Genomic DNA, 16,893 nt, shown 5'->3' with positions numbered 1-16,893 from the left:
TTGGTTGCAGTGGCCCTGTTGTGCTTTAATTGGAAGCATGGCTGGAAAACAGCTCTGTCATTTCTTCGGAAATTGAGATTCAAAAAAGCATTTGTTTATTTGTGCTAGCAACGTCACCCATAGCGACGGTTAAATTGTGTCAGTTTCTGACCTACAGTTAATCTTTCTCTGTCTTTGCCCGATCGCACTAAATGACAAATACAACAAACACAGGACTTTCAACCAGTTGTTGTCGAGTTATTTTGAAGGGACGTTTGTGACATGTTTTTTAGTGTCACTTTATTTTAAGCCCAACCGGGATGTTTTTCCTAAACCTAATAAGTGATTTTGTTTCCTTCTTGCAATTGCAGCCGTTACCGTAGTTTTGTTGCGTAGCATAAAAATGACGTGCGAAAAGAGGCGTACAAATGACGCGCGAAAAGCGTAAAATGTGTTGTCATTATACGTGGAATGTCCATGTAATATGGTGCTATTTATAAACCTTCTCATGAGTTCAGGTTGGCAGTAGAGACAAAGGTGACAACTAGAGCTTGATCGATGGATTTTTAAGGCCAACAGCGATATTCACGTTTGAGTGTGAAAGTGTGATAATTACATATCATAGTTTTTTGTCATCAGCACATTCACAAAGAGTTGCAAGGACTCTTAAAATGTGACAGTTATATTGTTATCAAAGATGATGCTAAACTTAACTGGAAATCAAATATTATAAATGCTAGCGGTGTCAATCAATTAAAATATTTAATCGCGATTGATGAAGATTGATGGATTCCTCAGGTTATATAGTTTCATATGATGTCAGTATCTAGTGACCCCGCTACAACATCCAAAAGTTCAATAAGGTTAATACGTTAAAGAAATGAGTGGCATTAAAATGATTTTGCGTTAATAACTTTGACAGTCCTAATAAATGCTACACAAAAAAATACATTGTGTTAAACTTGACATAAGAATAAAAAATAAGTTAACTACAAACAGTAAAGCAGCCTATCATTTATGAATGTACTGTAATTTTGTTTTGCATATTTGTGATAAGCTTATACATCTGGTACATCAGTCAGGCTCTAGTGTCTCTCTTAAAGCTGATGAAGCAGATTTTATAGATGCATAATAATGACTTCTATACTAAGCCCTCAAAATCACATACATAAGCAGCATAAACAAACTGAGAATCAGAAAAAAAGTCGTCTTTTACAACATCCCAAAACAGGATGTAATCAGACCCCTTTGTGTTATCATCAGGCAATTAGTAATTCATCATGAAAATAACCACAGAGTATGTGTTTTCTCATTAAATCCCCCCCTTAATAACTGAAGTCATAGGGTTTGATGAAAATCTACAGCAAACTTGCTTCTTCAAACCTGCTTCTTTTACCTTGGAGTCAACGGGATTATACCGTAGGGTAAATAGACCATACACGGATAAATCATAATGCTTTAACAACAAAGTTTCCAGCTCTATGTCAGCTGGAATTCGGTCAAATTTAGACCTATGTACTTTGAAATGCAAAAGCCTGCATGTACATGAGGTTGCTTTTTCAGTTCAGGTAGACTAATAGCCCCGAGCTCAGTCTAGTCTCATGCTCATGTGACTCTTTGATTTGATTCGGGATGCTTTGTTGGAGTCATTTGAGATCCCTAACGCAGCCTGAATCGGATCATATCCCAGGTTTGCCTCTCCAGGACAACGGCCCCGGAGTCGGACACAAACAAATAGCACAGGAAAAAAGCTGAATAAATGAGCAGGGGAACATGACGAATGCAGATGCTTCCATAGATGTGAATCGTGTACTATGGCCTCTACAGTCACCTCTGTTGAACACCTATGGGAGGTTGTGGACCGACGTATTAAACAACGTTGTCCATCATCAAAACACCAAATGAAGAAATATCTTTTGTTCGTCCCTCCAGTAGAGTCCAGAGACTAGTGTTTTTTTTATGTATTTCATCATTTTAGCAGCTAAGGACAAGGATGTGTACTAGCCTTGTCTTTTTTAAGTGCACAGTATGTGATCAAAGAGTGTATTGTGCTTTGGGAGCCATGACTAATGGTGGACACTCATTATGGCTGACCCTGGATTCAGCTCAGGTTAGAGTTGCTTGAGGGCTGAACAGAGAAACACTTAGTCACTGATGTCTCTTGTTGGCTTTGGTCCTCCAGGTTTTGATGACCGGGACACAGACCTGTTCTTGTGCGACACCAACACATGCAAGTTCGATGGGGAATGTCTAAGAATTGGGAACATGGTGACATGCATTTGCGACTTCAAGGTAAGACCTGTTTTTGTTATAGTTTTACTGTTTTTTATTTTTTATTTTGAGCTGTATTTAGTGTTAACAGACTGTTCATTAAACCCTTCTCCGAACAGAGAATTTCCAATCATACCTTAGCAACCGAAAGGCCTGCCAAGCTTAGGATTTCTCTAAATGTTAAAGCAGTGTGCATGGAGGTGTAGTCAGAACAATACTTTGCATTTAGTTGAAACAAAAACACAAGTAAAAGAGTGAGGAATGGATTAAACAGGGTTGAATCTGCTCTAAGATACAATTGCATAGCATGACTAACTAGCTTACTATTGAGTATTTAAGCAAAGAGACAAAACTGTGTTGCTTTTTTTGACAACGCCGCTAGGTGGCGTTGCGGTAGCGCTGGACTGAAAACACCAATGAGTCCATAGCCATGGATGTATAAAGAGACGTCTGTAAATCAGAGGATGTTTTGTTTTTTTAAGTAAATCAACTTTCCAGTATGAACACTTAAATAGCCCTCATTTAAATCATCATGTCATAAAAGTTGTAAAGTTCACTAATAGCCGTATTATTTTCCTCGGCAAAATGAATGTGCATCAGACCCACTAGCTTCCTGCTAGCTGTATGCGGCTGTAATAATGGATATATTGGCTGTAATTCATCGCTTTTATTATCTTATACACCCATTGGCTGCATGTTGTAAGCCTGTACTGTGGTGGATGTATTAACTAGGGCTGCAGAATATATTGTTTTTTCATCGTCATCGCGATGTCAACTTGCGCGATAAACACATCGCCAAAGATTGCTTTTTTTAAGTTAGTTGAAAGAGAGTATCGGTAGAGAACCGCACTTTAAAATCCTTTTTGTGTTCAGTTCAATGTTAAATTTGTTCAATAAAAGAATGTTGGAAATAGTTTACTTTTATTTTTTTTAAATCAACAAGCAATTTGTTGTGTTTTAGCAGCATACTGAAAGCAGCAGAAAGGAAATGGAGTACACTTTAATACCTGTTTATTTATCACAAGCTAGTAGCATGACATCAACAGAATTTAATGGAGTTGTAGGCTATTTACCAACACACAGGACAAAAACACAGGACACAATCTTTCACACATCTGTGGTCTGTTTGACATCGATTTTGGACCCTTGACATGAAAATTTACTGGATTGTTCTAACTTCCATTTATGTCCATCGCTCACTTTATGCTCCTCTGGGAAGGGGCCGGGCAAAAAAGTCTAATTAATAAATAAGTAAATAGTTATTGTAATAGGCATATTATTGTTCAACACAGGTCATTTTGGTAGAGACATTAAATATGAAAATAAAATAGGAGTAATTTTGTTTTTACTTGTGTACGGCACTTTGTAGACAGACGTTTTACTAGCGTCCTTTGATAATACAGCAGTCGAGTTCAGTCCAAAATGGCGGAGTCGTAGCTCTGCTGCTGCACGCTGATGTTTCAAAGAAACGCCCGATTAGCTTTCACTTCTCATCAATATAAGTTATTTGTCTTCAGTCGTAATCAAGTGTTACTTCCAAGGCCATTTCATCAAGAGCTATATTATTAAAGTCCTGATCATGACCAGTAAATCCACTGAGTAGTATTTCTCCAGTGTCTGGAACCCCTGGATGCTAGCAGAGTGTAGGCTAACGCTAGCAGCTTTGTATTATACAACTCTAGCCAAAATTGCCAGAAATCATGTTTGTTAAACTTAGTGGCCAGTCCTCATCTTAAAAACATATTTCTCTTGTAATGTTGAGTGTGAAAACAAGTGAGCAGAACACAGCGTTTTCAACCAATCCATGGCACTAATGTTAGCTTAACTAGATAGCTAGCTAATGCTGGTAAAATCGGCCAGAGACAGTTGGGATTTCAGCCGACAAAATTGACGGTCGCTGGCTAGAAATTTTGAAATTGTAACTGCGGGCGGCAAGGCTTAGTCAACGGTCAATAGAGTGGTGCAGAAACGAGTCCCAGAACCTGGAAATGAGTTAGCATTTTATAGAATGGGTTTTTAGTTAGATGCCTGAGATTTGAACGTTCTGTACTAGGATTAGGGATGTTAATAATTAACCGTTTAACCGTTAACCAACATTTAGCATTTTAACTGATTAACGCTATTGGTTAAAACGGTTAAAACAAATATTAATAATGAATTACAAAGCTGAGCGGCTCAGAGGAGCGGCTCGTCACTGTAAGGAGAAAAGCTGGTCCACCTTAACAGTCCACCTTAAGAGGCAGAGTCAGAGTTACAGGATACAGGAAGTTGGCTCGAGCTAGCTTGAGCGGAGCGGAGGAGTCGCAGCATTTATTCACCAACAAATAAACTGTACACACACTGCTATGTTCACAGCTAGAACGTCACCAACAACCTCACACTCTCCACCGCCAACACACACACGGTCTGTCGGACACTCATTCAAGTTTATGTGTGTGGCGCGGTGAGCACGAAGCCACTGGTAATGCTAGAGCTGCTAACGTAGCACAAATACACACACTGTTGGACACTCGCTAAAGATAATCCGGGCAGACACACAGCTGACAACCTGCTAAACTAAACTAAATGTGCGGTGGAGACTTTTACTGGGAAAGTGGCTGCATGTCTGCGACACTACACGCAGCACACACAAGTCTCATACACTGCAGCTGGCGCACCGCTGCATAATCTTGTCGGTTAACGGTTAATAATCGGTTAACGAGGGTCGGCTATCGCTTAAGAAAATGTAGCATCCCTAACTAGGATATACTGTAAAATATGTCAGTAAATTTCCCAATGGTGAATTTTGAAGCTTTTATGTGTTTAAAAAGGCGGTTGCTAACAAATGTTTAAATGAGACTACTAAACGTCATCACGCCAACTTGTTGGCCTTCACAGACTCGTTGTGTTTACTGACGTTCATGCGACCGTGGTTGGTTTATAGCCTAACGTTAGCTTTTTACTTCTGCTGATTGCATTCACACTTTAAAAATCCTAAAAGCGGTGTTCATTTGTGAAGATTGTCTTGCTGAACAAAACGTGTAGGCTAAGTATCATAAAATTGTGTTTGATACTGAGCTTATTTTTTTGCAACAATCCAAAATCCAATGGAAAAATGGGCTTTTTGCCGAGGGAAACCATGGAGATGCTAACTTCCTGGTTGGCCGACAAAAATACGTCATTCCCTGCACCACTCTATCCAGTTAGGGCTGACAAGTGTTCGGGGTTGCTACAGTATTTAGTTGTAAAAAATGTTGTCAAGAAGTTCAATCATCTTTTTTGTTGTTGTCTAAAAAAAGAATAGTTTAGCCCAATATACAGTAGAAATGAGTGTTGCATAGTACATCAACAACAGAGAAAAGGCTTACAAGACAGGAAGCTTAATAAGCACATCCTAGACATCTTAATAAGAACATATGTTGCTCCAGCTACTTCAAATGATTCAGATGTCAAGTTCTCACACAGTGTGATTCACAGAACTCAGAAGTACTCTTGAAGAAGAAAAAACTGGCCGTAGATCAAGAAAACTTTGCCAGGCACAGCGCATGTTAATATTAACATATGTTACTGGAAACATGTTGAGTTGAAAGGTAATATATTATTAAAGTGAAACAATATTTTAAAGAGTTATTGGCTATTTATAATCAACTGGATCGAAGTCCATTGTCTTGATTGGACAATATGAGCCCCCCGGGGTGCTGGTTTATGGCTCCCTGTGAAACCCCATGTCACTATCCTGGACCGCTGCACGCTCTCCACATTCATAAACAAGACTGCCACTGATGAGACCTAAGACTGAAAGGCCCCCGTTAATGGCATAAATCTGGGAAATTATGCTGTTCTTGATAATGACTCATACTTAACTTTACGACCAGACCTATAATAAAAAAGGAGCAAACCAGTCAGCCGAGTATTGATTTTGGTATAACGTTTGCAAGCTTTGCCGACTAATCTGCTATGCAGAGTCCTAGGTAAATGAAGCCACTGAGACCTGAAGACGTAGCATGTGTTCTCATCCGTCGCTTTTATCAGCACGTCATCAGCGCAGCCAGGCACTAGGCAGGCTGACACTCGATTGGTCACCAGCTTTTATCTCAATTTCGTACTTCCCTGGGAGCAAACGTTAACAGAGGCCTGTAGATAAATGACATTACAGCTCCATTCCTCTTCAGGAGATCTCACACTGATACTGCTGTCGCTGTGCACTGAGGCGCTCTCTGTGCTCTCAGAAAAGAGCAGGTCATACCACAATTTCTGGCTTAATACCACAGGTCTGAGGTCAACGCATCTATGCATCTTCTGTTTGTTTGTGAGGAAGGTTCCTTGTCTTTGTTTCATCAGTCAACGCAAACATGACCTTCCTAGCCTAGCAACTGTTGCCGTGCCCTGAAATAATCAGTCACTCTCAATCAGTGTCAAATAAATAGGTCCAAGATATTTCTCTTTCTGGCAGTTCATTCAGGGCTGTCAGACGAGACATGAAAGTTGTATAAATTCTCATCTTGGATGGATTTTCTTTGTTCTAACAGCGTGCACTCTCACACACAAAAAAAACCAAAGGAAGAGACATGCAAGGGGCTCTGTGAAGAGGAAGTGAGTTTGATGTGGTGGAATCAATGGACACTATTCATTGCCAAGATGCATTAGATTCGTCTCACACTGGCTCTTGAAAGAGCCAAGACTTTCACTCACTAACTCGAGTCAAACTGCTACAAAGCAACATACTCTCTTGTACCTGAAAACGAGTCGCTTTTTTGTCAACTAACACCACACCCTGATTAATCACATAGCATTTGTCTGTAATTCATCTCACAATAGCTGCTGGGAAAAGCTGCTGTTGCCACTTTGGATTCGTTAATGTCCGGTCACAGTGCTGATTCCCAAAAGAGTCGTCCATTCTAAAAATATGCACGCTCATGGCGCTGCGAAACACTTCAACTAATACTGTCCACCAAAGGGTAAATGGCACATTTCATTGCCTTCTGTAATGGTGCTGTGTAATATATTCTTGGAGTTTGGGAATCACTGGAATTGTTTCTCAGAACACAAACTGTACAGTTTTTGGTCCAAGAGACTTCTGCTTAGAGTTCTAGATGAATGCAGTTTAAATACAGGAATCACAGGAAGCTATTCCATTGCCAACAGAGAGTTTTCTGTTATTGACAATTTTTTCTTTCTTAAGTCTTACAACAAAAGACACATTTGCCAAGCTCATTGCCATGTCCATAGTATCCAAAAAATGTGTACATAAGGATTGTAATTAAGGATATCATGAGAACCGATACTTCGGTACCAAGGCGATGCCAAATTTCTGAAAACGTTTCTACAGTACCGCAGGTACCGTCATGGCTTGAGACTAACGGCGTCTAAAATCCAAAAGTACACGGTAAACTCACTATTGACCCGTCCTATTTTTTCCCTGATACACAATGTGAACAACAGATCTGTGTTGAAATCGGCAGAGGGAAAGCTAGTTATCGTTAGCTGTTAGCAGCACAGTCCAGAGGAGCTAACAGCTAACGTTAACAGAGGTTACATTGAGATTCATTATGATGCGTTCAAGCTCTATTCAGAAAAAAAGGGTATCAGGCGAGGGTATATAATAACATTATCATGATGTGTTCAAATGTAATCTTTTAATATGTCGTTTTTGGGGAGAAACTTGAATAAATCAAGATGTTTTCACAGCTATTTAAAATAGCAGAGAATTCTGACTAAATTCTCAACAAAAGCCAGAAAGCAAACGGTAATAAAGGAGTGTTTGCTGAAATACATGGGATTTATTGTTTTCCTTATTTTTTTACTGTGGTATCTAATCGGTAGCGAGAATCGTAGATTTTCACTGGTATTGGTATCGACTACTACATTTGTGGTATCGTTACATTCCTAGTGTAGGCCTATGGGAACTGACAATATGCTTAAAATGTATTATTGCGGCGTCAAAAGGCGCATTGAAATATTTTGGATGCACCTAAATTATGCGCTGGTGCACCTTATCTAAATAGAAAAAGTTAGGTGCACCAGTGCAACCAATGTAAAAAGTCTGGAGCCCTGTAAAATACCACCTAGTTGCCCCTTTAAGTTATCAATTATTGTTTATTAAACCTTTTATTTATACATGTAAGTGAATGAATAAGACAATCTGCCAACAGTAAGTTAAAAAGGCCAACAGTAGAAAAATTCATGAAAACTCATTGCATTAGTTTGGAGGAAAGATTATTGGCAAAAGACACAACTGAAGCATCCAATAAAATGGCTGCCAGCACATCTTTTTGAAAGTTCAATTGGCAGAAAGTAGGCTTGATGTAGATAATGTTTTTGAAAGGCGTTCAAGTCCTAAAGGGCAGGGAGTTGGACAACTCTGTGTGTACTTCTGGGATAGATGCAGCAGGTTTGTTTACAAATGAGATGCTACACTGCAGCAGATTGTGAGCGGAATATTTGTAAAAGCGTCCAAGGTTTAAGGAGACTCCTGCGGAAGATTGTGCAGATGAATGGGAGACAGATGTGAACACAGCAGATGTAAGTAATGCGATGGGTCATTTATGTCAGGATTACTTACAGCTCAGTGCAGCAGAACAGGCCAAACAGTACTTCCAGTCTTCCAGATTTAGTACATGTATCAATGAAAGTAAAGTACAAGAAAGTTCAGCCAGTCGCTGCAAATTGTTTTTCTATGGTTGGCACCAGTACCACACCACCTGTATTGTCCTGATATAGTACGCCTGAATAATGTCTGCAGGAGCTTTGGTTTACAGTGAGGACAGAGAATTGTGGCACCAGACGAGACATAGTCTGCAGTCTGGTAGGATATCTTTGGGTTGGACCCCAGAATGGTGCTGTCTTGCTTTGTATGTTTTGCAAAATAAACAAGACAAACATCCAATTGTATGTAGTGATTCACTGGCTCATGGTGGTGTTGCATGATTACCCAGTCCTGTTTCTGGCTTCAGGCTGGTAGGGAGGATGCTTACTGTGGCGTGGTAGAGGACATCCAGCATGTTTGTTAGGATTTTCTTGGCACAGTTCAGTTCATAATACGATACTGAATGATGACGATTGTCATTTGGTATAGAAATGATATAGAAATGTCAGATTTTTAGGGCTGTCAATTGATTAAAATATTTAATCGCGATTAATCGCAAATTAATCGGACATATTTTTATCTGTTCAAAACATCCCTTAAAAACAAGATTTATTAAGTATTTAATACTCTTATCAACATGGGAGTGGTCAATTATGCTGCTTTATACAAATTATTTATGTATTTATTATTGGAAATCAATTAACAACACAAAACAATGACAAATATTGTCCAGAAACCCTCACAGGTACTGCAGCCCAACAGGCAACAACAGCTGTCAGTGTGTCAGTGTGCTGACTTGACTATGACTTGCCCCAAACTGCATGTGATTATCATAAAGTGGGCATGTCTGTAAAGGGGAGACTTGTGGGTACCCATAGAACCCATTACATTACATTCACATATCTGGAGGTCAGAGGTCAAGGGACCCCTTTGAAAACGGCAACGAAAGTTTTTCCTCGCCAAAATTTAGCGCACATTTGGAGCGTTATTTAGCCTCCTTTGCGACAAGCTAGTATGACATGGTTGGTACTGATGGGTTCCTTAGGTTTTTTAGTTTCATATGATATATGCAGCTTTAAAACTGAGCCCCCATTAATGCGTTAAAGAAATTAGTGGCTTTAAAACAAATTTGCGTTAATGCGTTATTATCGTGTTAACTTTGACAGCCCTACTGATTTTAGATTGTCATTGTGTAGAAGACCCAGTGGTTGTTGACATGCTGATGATATAAAGTCAGGCACATTAATCCAAGTGCACATGAATGATGGAGTCATGTTCAAAGAAGTCAGAAAAGCAGAATTACTGCATGTGTGCAGTACCATATTACTGTATGTAAAACTTCAAATGACTATTACAAATAATTCACAATTGCTCAGGTGAATTCCATCATTCCACCTATAAAAATGCAAAAGCAAAAATTGTTCTTACTGCAGACTTCAAGAAAGAGGTTTCACCCACATTCAAAATGCATTAAACTAAATATCTACCATAACGAAGGGAAGTGTTTAAATGGTAGTTCAATTTAAATGAAAAGGCAATAAAATCAACATAACTCTGAGAATTGAATGTCTCCTACTTTGGGCTATTTTTAAAACACACCAGCTCTAAACCTGTCATTGAACACTGCCTAGAATAGTGTCTTGAAATTGACATAATTGACATTTAAGTCCCAAAAATGTATTGTACATTTAACTCACCAATATTGCCGATAATCAACATAGATGCAACAGTCGCAGTCTTAAAGGAACAGTGTGCAACATTTAGGGGGATCTATTGGCAGAAATAGAATATAATAATCATAAATATGTTTTCTTTAGTGTATAATCACCTGAAAATAAGAATCATTGTGTTTTCATTACCTTAGAATGAGCCGTTTATATTAACATACAGAGCGGGTCCTCTTCACGGAGCGCACCATGTTGCTCTGCCATGTTTCTACAGTAGCCCAGAGTGGACAAACCGAACTGGTTCTAGATAAGGCCTTTCACATTTACGCGTCGGCCACCGTAGTTCTCCTACATGCTTGGCACACCGGAGAAGCTTCAGTTGATTGCAATCTCCAACCTCACCGCGAGAAACCAGCAAATGGGCCTTTAATTTTCATGTTGGCACATGGAACACAAATGCAAAATGAAAACATTCTTTAGTTGGGCCTAAATCATTATTATTATATTTCAGACTGTCCTCACCAGAAAAACAACAGCATTGGTTGTTCATGCAAATGCTCAAAACAACCTACTGTATGTATATATTGTTCTTATCTCTCAGCAGCAGAGACAGAAGTATAGCCTAATGTTGTTCAGGGAGGTGGTTTGGGTGGGCTGTCTCCTACCGCCTGGTTTCTTTTAAGGAGAGACACTACAGGTAAACATTTGAACTAATAGCTATCACCATGAATCTTCCCCAGTTGATTGCTTACATTAAAGCAATTATTTTTTGTATTACAAGATTTCTGAAATTTTGTATTTAAATGTGCAAATGAGGCATTATCTTATCAAAAATGTGCTAATTTGCATACATTTCCAGAACAGAAATCTGAACATTGGATAAAGCCAAGTTTCTTACACACGTCTAGCGTCAATTTCCGCTCCAATCTTTTCAAAATAAACTTCCGTCTTCACAGGAAACAACTTTGTTGAAAACACAACGCAAGGTTTAGGAGAAGATCGTAGTACGCCACACCGGAAGTGGTCACATGACACCGGAAGTGCCGTAACTTAAGTACGGAAGTTCCGTGAAAAATACTATGTAGTTAGGTTAAGGAAAAGAGTGTGGTTTGGATTAAAATAACACCCAAAGTGGCTTATCTTAAGTATTGAAGTTACATGACAAATAAATCAATGTCAACTTCTGGTTTCGCAGGGAACACGAACACCGGTCTCCTGGGTGAAAGGCCAGTGTTTGTTGACCCACCCATCCACCACAACCTCCTCCCTACGAGGCGTTCGCTGCTCTTTATTCCTTATTCACAATTACGTGGATTACATACGAATTGATTTTGTGGAACATACTGTAAACGAATTACAGTGCGTAAATTTTCGTAGGTATAGCTACAAATGGTGTATGAGAACTGGCTTGACTGCACGTTTACGATACGATTACGTTTCCTGTGCATGACAGAGTGAGCATGCAGCTTTAGCTGCGATGTCTAGTTCTGTTTTTCCAGCAATGTGTGAAACCCAAAGTGTTTCCATCCTTTACTGGATGTGTAGTGTTTACCACGCTGGATTTAATATGCGAGGGTGCAGCTCGTATCCACATGGACCCTCCGCCGGCTCGCTGCGGACAAATGTAGTTTGTTTTGGTTGACGGATACGGAACAAATATGACCTCACTTTACTCAGACTACAACAAAGAAAGCGGTAACTTCCTTCTACATCTGTATAGACTAAAATGAAGCAAATATATCGATTCTGGCATTAAAAGATAATTTCAAAATCATAAAAACAAAAAATTGTGATATACAGGTGAATCGTTGTTTTTTTTCCCACCCCTAGTAAAGAACTCAACAACACTTTGGGACACGAGCACCGGCCTCCTGGTTAAAAGTCCTGTGTTTGTTGGACCCATCCACCTCCTCTCCCGCTCATGAGAAGCAGTCTCTCTCACTTTTTATTCTATGTGACTATATTCATGAGGATGCATTCACATTGCAGTCAGTACAGACTACATGGCATACAAATGACACGCCAAAAGCAACAAAAACATTGTTATTGCACATAAAGCGTACAAATTACCGTGTCATTCATACGTCATTTGGTGAGTCCGGGCTAGACATCCACACTAGAACCTCATTGAGGTGGGCAGATGAGTAAATTGACTTCCCGCTGACCCTCACGGCAACACAGACGGGGAAAGTATCATTTCAGCTTATGTAACATTAGTTCACACATTAGTGGCTCATTCCTCTACATGCAGACAGTATCTTCTGACATCCTAATATGCATTCAACATCATAATGTACGCTCAGTCAGCGTAGCATAGTTATTGACTTTATATAAAAGAACTTAGGATAATGTTGGCAACACATTTGGTCTTCAATATGCTCCCTGCTGGTTGTTTGATGTGGCAACTATTCGCCGTAATGCCTGACCTCCAATTGCTCTCCCGCCTTTCAGTGCCGGAAGCCGTCTAATGTTTGGGTTGTGAGGGCCGGACTGCTGAAGCTCGCAGCACTTCAAAGAGGGATGAGAGCTAAATGTGGGTTCATATGTCGTTGATGGGGAAGGTGTGGAAGGGCAGCACATCCTTCATATGGCACTAAACGAGGACCTGTGAAAACACTTTGGTGCACACCTTTCAAAAACACACAAGCCACAAATGCGAGTATGCTCCTAACTTAACACGACCGACCCGTCAACCTTCCTCTCCAACTCTCCTTTCACACACACATGATACAAACACACAAACCATCTTAACATCTACACGAATAGGCTTATATTATAGAGTGTGAAATAATGAAATACCTGCGATTACACCGATGCACACACAGGCCCAGGTGGTACTGACACCAGCTTCTGATGCAGACCCCATTCCATATATTTGCATTCATTTATCCTCCTTTTATCCAGGGCCATGTGAACCGACTGGGACTGAGATTCTGAGCGATGGTGAATTTCCTGATGCATACCCATATATATAAAGGGCTGCACTTGGAAGCTGTAACAGCAGGGACCCCGACAAAGGCGACGATAAGCTTTCATCTGTGACGAAGGTGACAGATAACGTTAAAATACCAACCTCATCTCAGGGTTGCTTATCAGACTTTTCATAAAACTGAATGCACCTTTTGTTTTCACACTGTACAAAATCCGTTACAGCAGCTGATAGTGAGTGGTAATGAGATCGCTAAGGAGGGCCCTTCACTTTATTTTGAAGTCACAGCTAAAGACTAAAGGCAATTGGATAAGCCCTACTTTGAAAATAAGTCATTTTTGAACAACCTTTGTGATAATATTTTTGTAATTTGATTTGTTTATGGGCACATTTAGCCCATGCTAGTTTGATCCCTATGATTGCATTAAGGCAAAAAGCAAGGTTCTCTATAGCACTTACAGGTGTAACAGTCATTACTGTAACATTAAAAAGGACCTCATATGTTGTACTTTTTTCCTTTTCCTCTAGTGTTATATTGTTTTTTGTGCATGTAAAAGGTCTGCAAAGTTACAAAGCCCAAAGTCCACGCCTAAGCAAATCCATTTGAAGAACGATGACCCCAAAAGTAGTCAAGTTTTGTTGCTGAATAAGTAATGATGTTGGCTGGTGAAGTTGATTCAATGCTCCGTTGTTCTGGCTACACAAATGCATGTAGTCCTCTTTTACAATAAGATAAGCACTGGATTGTTTCATCAGTGTATTGCATAGCATAATCCTCTTTACTCCAGTTCTTTCAACCCCACATCTCCCACCATCTCCACACTGCCTGCCATTTCTTCCATCCTCTCATCCGTCTTTCTCCAGTCACTTCTCCCATGTATGTGGTCCTCTTGCTTCGTTGTCTTTCTTGTCCTTGCCCGTCTTGTTTCTTTGCTTGTAGGAGAGTTAAAGTGTAAAAGATTCAGTTCATCCAAATTAGAAAAATACTGATTTTACCATTTACACCTAGTGGCTTCTCTCCATGCACATATATTAGGTTTTTATGTGCTGAGGTTTTTTAAGATATTCATCTGAGATTTCTGCTCCAACTGCATATATAATGGGGGTGAATGGAATTTTTTTTAGTTCTAAGCATTTTGTTCTGCTTCAAAATGAAACTACTTCATACAGGGGAAAAAAAGAGTCTCTATGAAGATCTTTGGATTATCCTGAGTAGTTTAAAGGTCACTGAGTTTTTAAAGTGACATTTTCCACTGCTTTGAGGAGGACAAGTGAAACTCCATTCTCCTCCGTTATAGCAGCAGAATTATCAGAGTTGGATATCTCAACCCTGCGGCATAATGAACCAAAATGATCTGCAGGGCAGACACCAACTGTGAGAAAGTGTGTTTGCTTTCTTTTTGTAATGTGGGTCAATTAATTGTTCAGGTTCTCACATCTCTCCTGTCAGAGGTGTCTGTGGTGAGGCGCCACCACCTCTTGTCTTTGCAAGATAAATATACCAATTAAAATCAGCAAGATGAGTTAGCACAGGAGGCAAGGTTCTGAGCCACATATTTTTGGTCTGAATGTGTGAGAGCATGCAGCTCAAACAAAGCAGGTGATGATGAAGGAATTGAGTGTTTGACGCATGCTGGTCTGTTTCATGGAGTGAGCTGTTGACATAATTATGTTTGTGTAACATATTTTGCTGTTATACTGTACCGTTAATTTCTCTCTGACACGGATACTTTCTTTTATTACTTATTTAAAGGGCCAGTGTGTAGGGATCTATTAGCAGAAATGGAATATTCATTGCTATGTTTTCATTAGTGTATAACCACCTGAAACTAAGAATCGTTGTGTTTTTGTTAGCTTAGAATGAGCCGTTTATATCTACAATAGGGAGCGGGTCCTCTTCATGGAGTCCGCCATGTTTCGCCGCATTGTTTCTACAGTAGCCCAGAATGGACAGACCAAACTCTGGCCCTAGAGAGAGACTTTCATGTTTTTATGTTACCTGCATCGTAGTTCTCCGACACGCTTGTGAAACTGCGATAACATGATCCGCAGAGTGTAAAACCATGGTACCGCCAGCCGGCGTTAAGGATGCACTGATATCGGATCGGATATCGGGCCGATACTGACTCAAATAGCAGGATCGGGTATCGGTGACAACGGGGGCGATTTATTAAATTCAATTCTATGTTTATTTACTGTATACATTATATATTATAATTTGAATTTCTGTTGAAGTTTTGATCAAGTTGTTGTTGCTTTAAAAAGGTTTACACCTGAATTGTCATTCCTGTTCGTTTTGAAGGTTTTTTACCAAGTTGCTGGTGTACAATTTATAATTTTAATAACAAATAACAATTCAGTAAATATATATCTATGTATTTATTGGTTACATTTTGTTTTACATTTTAAGTTAGGTAAGCAATGATTAAGTCAAGCCTCACACATAACAGAATTATCTCAGTCACGTCCACACAGTGAGGCATGCAGCCTATTAATGAAACACTGGTATCGGCTCGGTACTCGGTATCGGCCGATACCCAAAGCCCAGGTATCGCTATCGGTATCGAGACTGAAAAAGTTGGCTTGGTGCATCCCTAGTTAAATGTGCTCCAGGGAGGTCGCTCCTTTACACCTCATCTCCATCCATCCAAAATTCATTTCTAGCAGCCGGGCTTGGAGTCGCCTGTTACACTGAGACTATTTAGTCAGGGTGGAGAAGGAGACTCAGGACTTGGGGAGGAATTGCGTTGGGCATCTCTCCTGAAAAACGGAGCATCTGTGTCAGCTCCTCTGTGGCTCTGGCTGGCCTGTCAGACACTATTACAGAGGAGGCTGTCTCCTGTGACTCGGCTGGGGAGACTCCGCAGGGACTGGCGGGCTAGGCCCTAATCAAGAGAAGACTGCCAAGCGGTTAAAGAGCAGAAGCACAAGCCAGCCACCTTCCAGTCTCCCTCTATCTCTCTCCATCTTCCCGTTGTCACAGTAACTCGCGTCTCTTCCATTACTCTCTGCCTGTCTCTTTCTCTCCCTCGCTTGTCCAAATAGCTCGCCCTCCCTCGTTTCCAGCGCCTGCTACTCCCTCTTTGTCTCTCCTTCCATTGTACGGACTTGACCAGTGTTCGTAAACAGGACAAGGCATCATGGGAGAAGAGTTTGTCACTTACCCGGACAACGTTTGACAAACCCTCTGTCCAGGAGGTCTGTGGAATACAACACAGTGTCGGGCACAGAACAGATTTGTCACTCTGACGGCACTCCTCAGGGATCCATTGTTGGTTTGTTGGTCCGTTTCCCATTCACCTTCTCTGACATCGACTGCTTCTAAGTGTCTGGGGTATGGTGGCATGGCTTTGCTTGAGTTTTTCTAAAGCAAAATAAAACTTTGCTGGGCCTGTGGAACAGAGCATTTGTCTGCAACTGTTTTTTAGTCGGTACTGACTCAAATCAAGAGCAACCTCTCTGGAAAAACAAGCCTGATAGAA

At 40.2% G+C, this 16,893-nt stretch overlaps 1 protein-coding gene across 2 annotated transcripts in view; it reads left to right on the top strand.

Moving 5' to 3' along the window:
* The window catches only part of tmeff2a (transmembrane protein with EGF-like and two follistatin-like domains 2a), a 162,341-nt gene that overhangs the window by 14,130 nt on the left and 131,318 nt on the right, over positions 1 to 16,893 (top strand). For both annotated transcript variants that reach the window (XM_074658194.1, XM_074658193.1), the window contains exon 2: positions 2,162 to 2,271. In XM_074658194.1, coding sequence (XP_074514295.1) covers positions 2,162 to 2,271 — 110 coding nt within the window. The remainder of the gene's footprint in view (positions 1 to 2,161; positions 2,272 to 16,893) is intronic.

The sequence above is a fragment of the Sebastes fasciatus genome, chromosome 14 (assembly GCF_043250625.1).
Source record: "Sebastes fasciatus isolate fSebFas1 chromosome 14, fSebFas1.pri, whole genome shotgun sequence".
Taxonomy (NCBI): domain Eukaryota; kingdom Metazoa; phylum Chordata; class Actinopteri; order Perciformes; family Sebastidae; genus Sebastes; species Sebastes fasciatus.
This window is presented reverse-complemented; position numbering and strand designations above follow the sequence as displayed.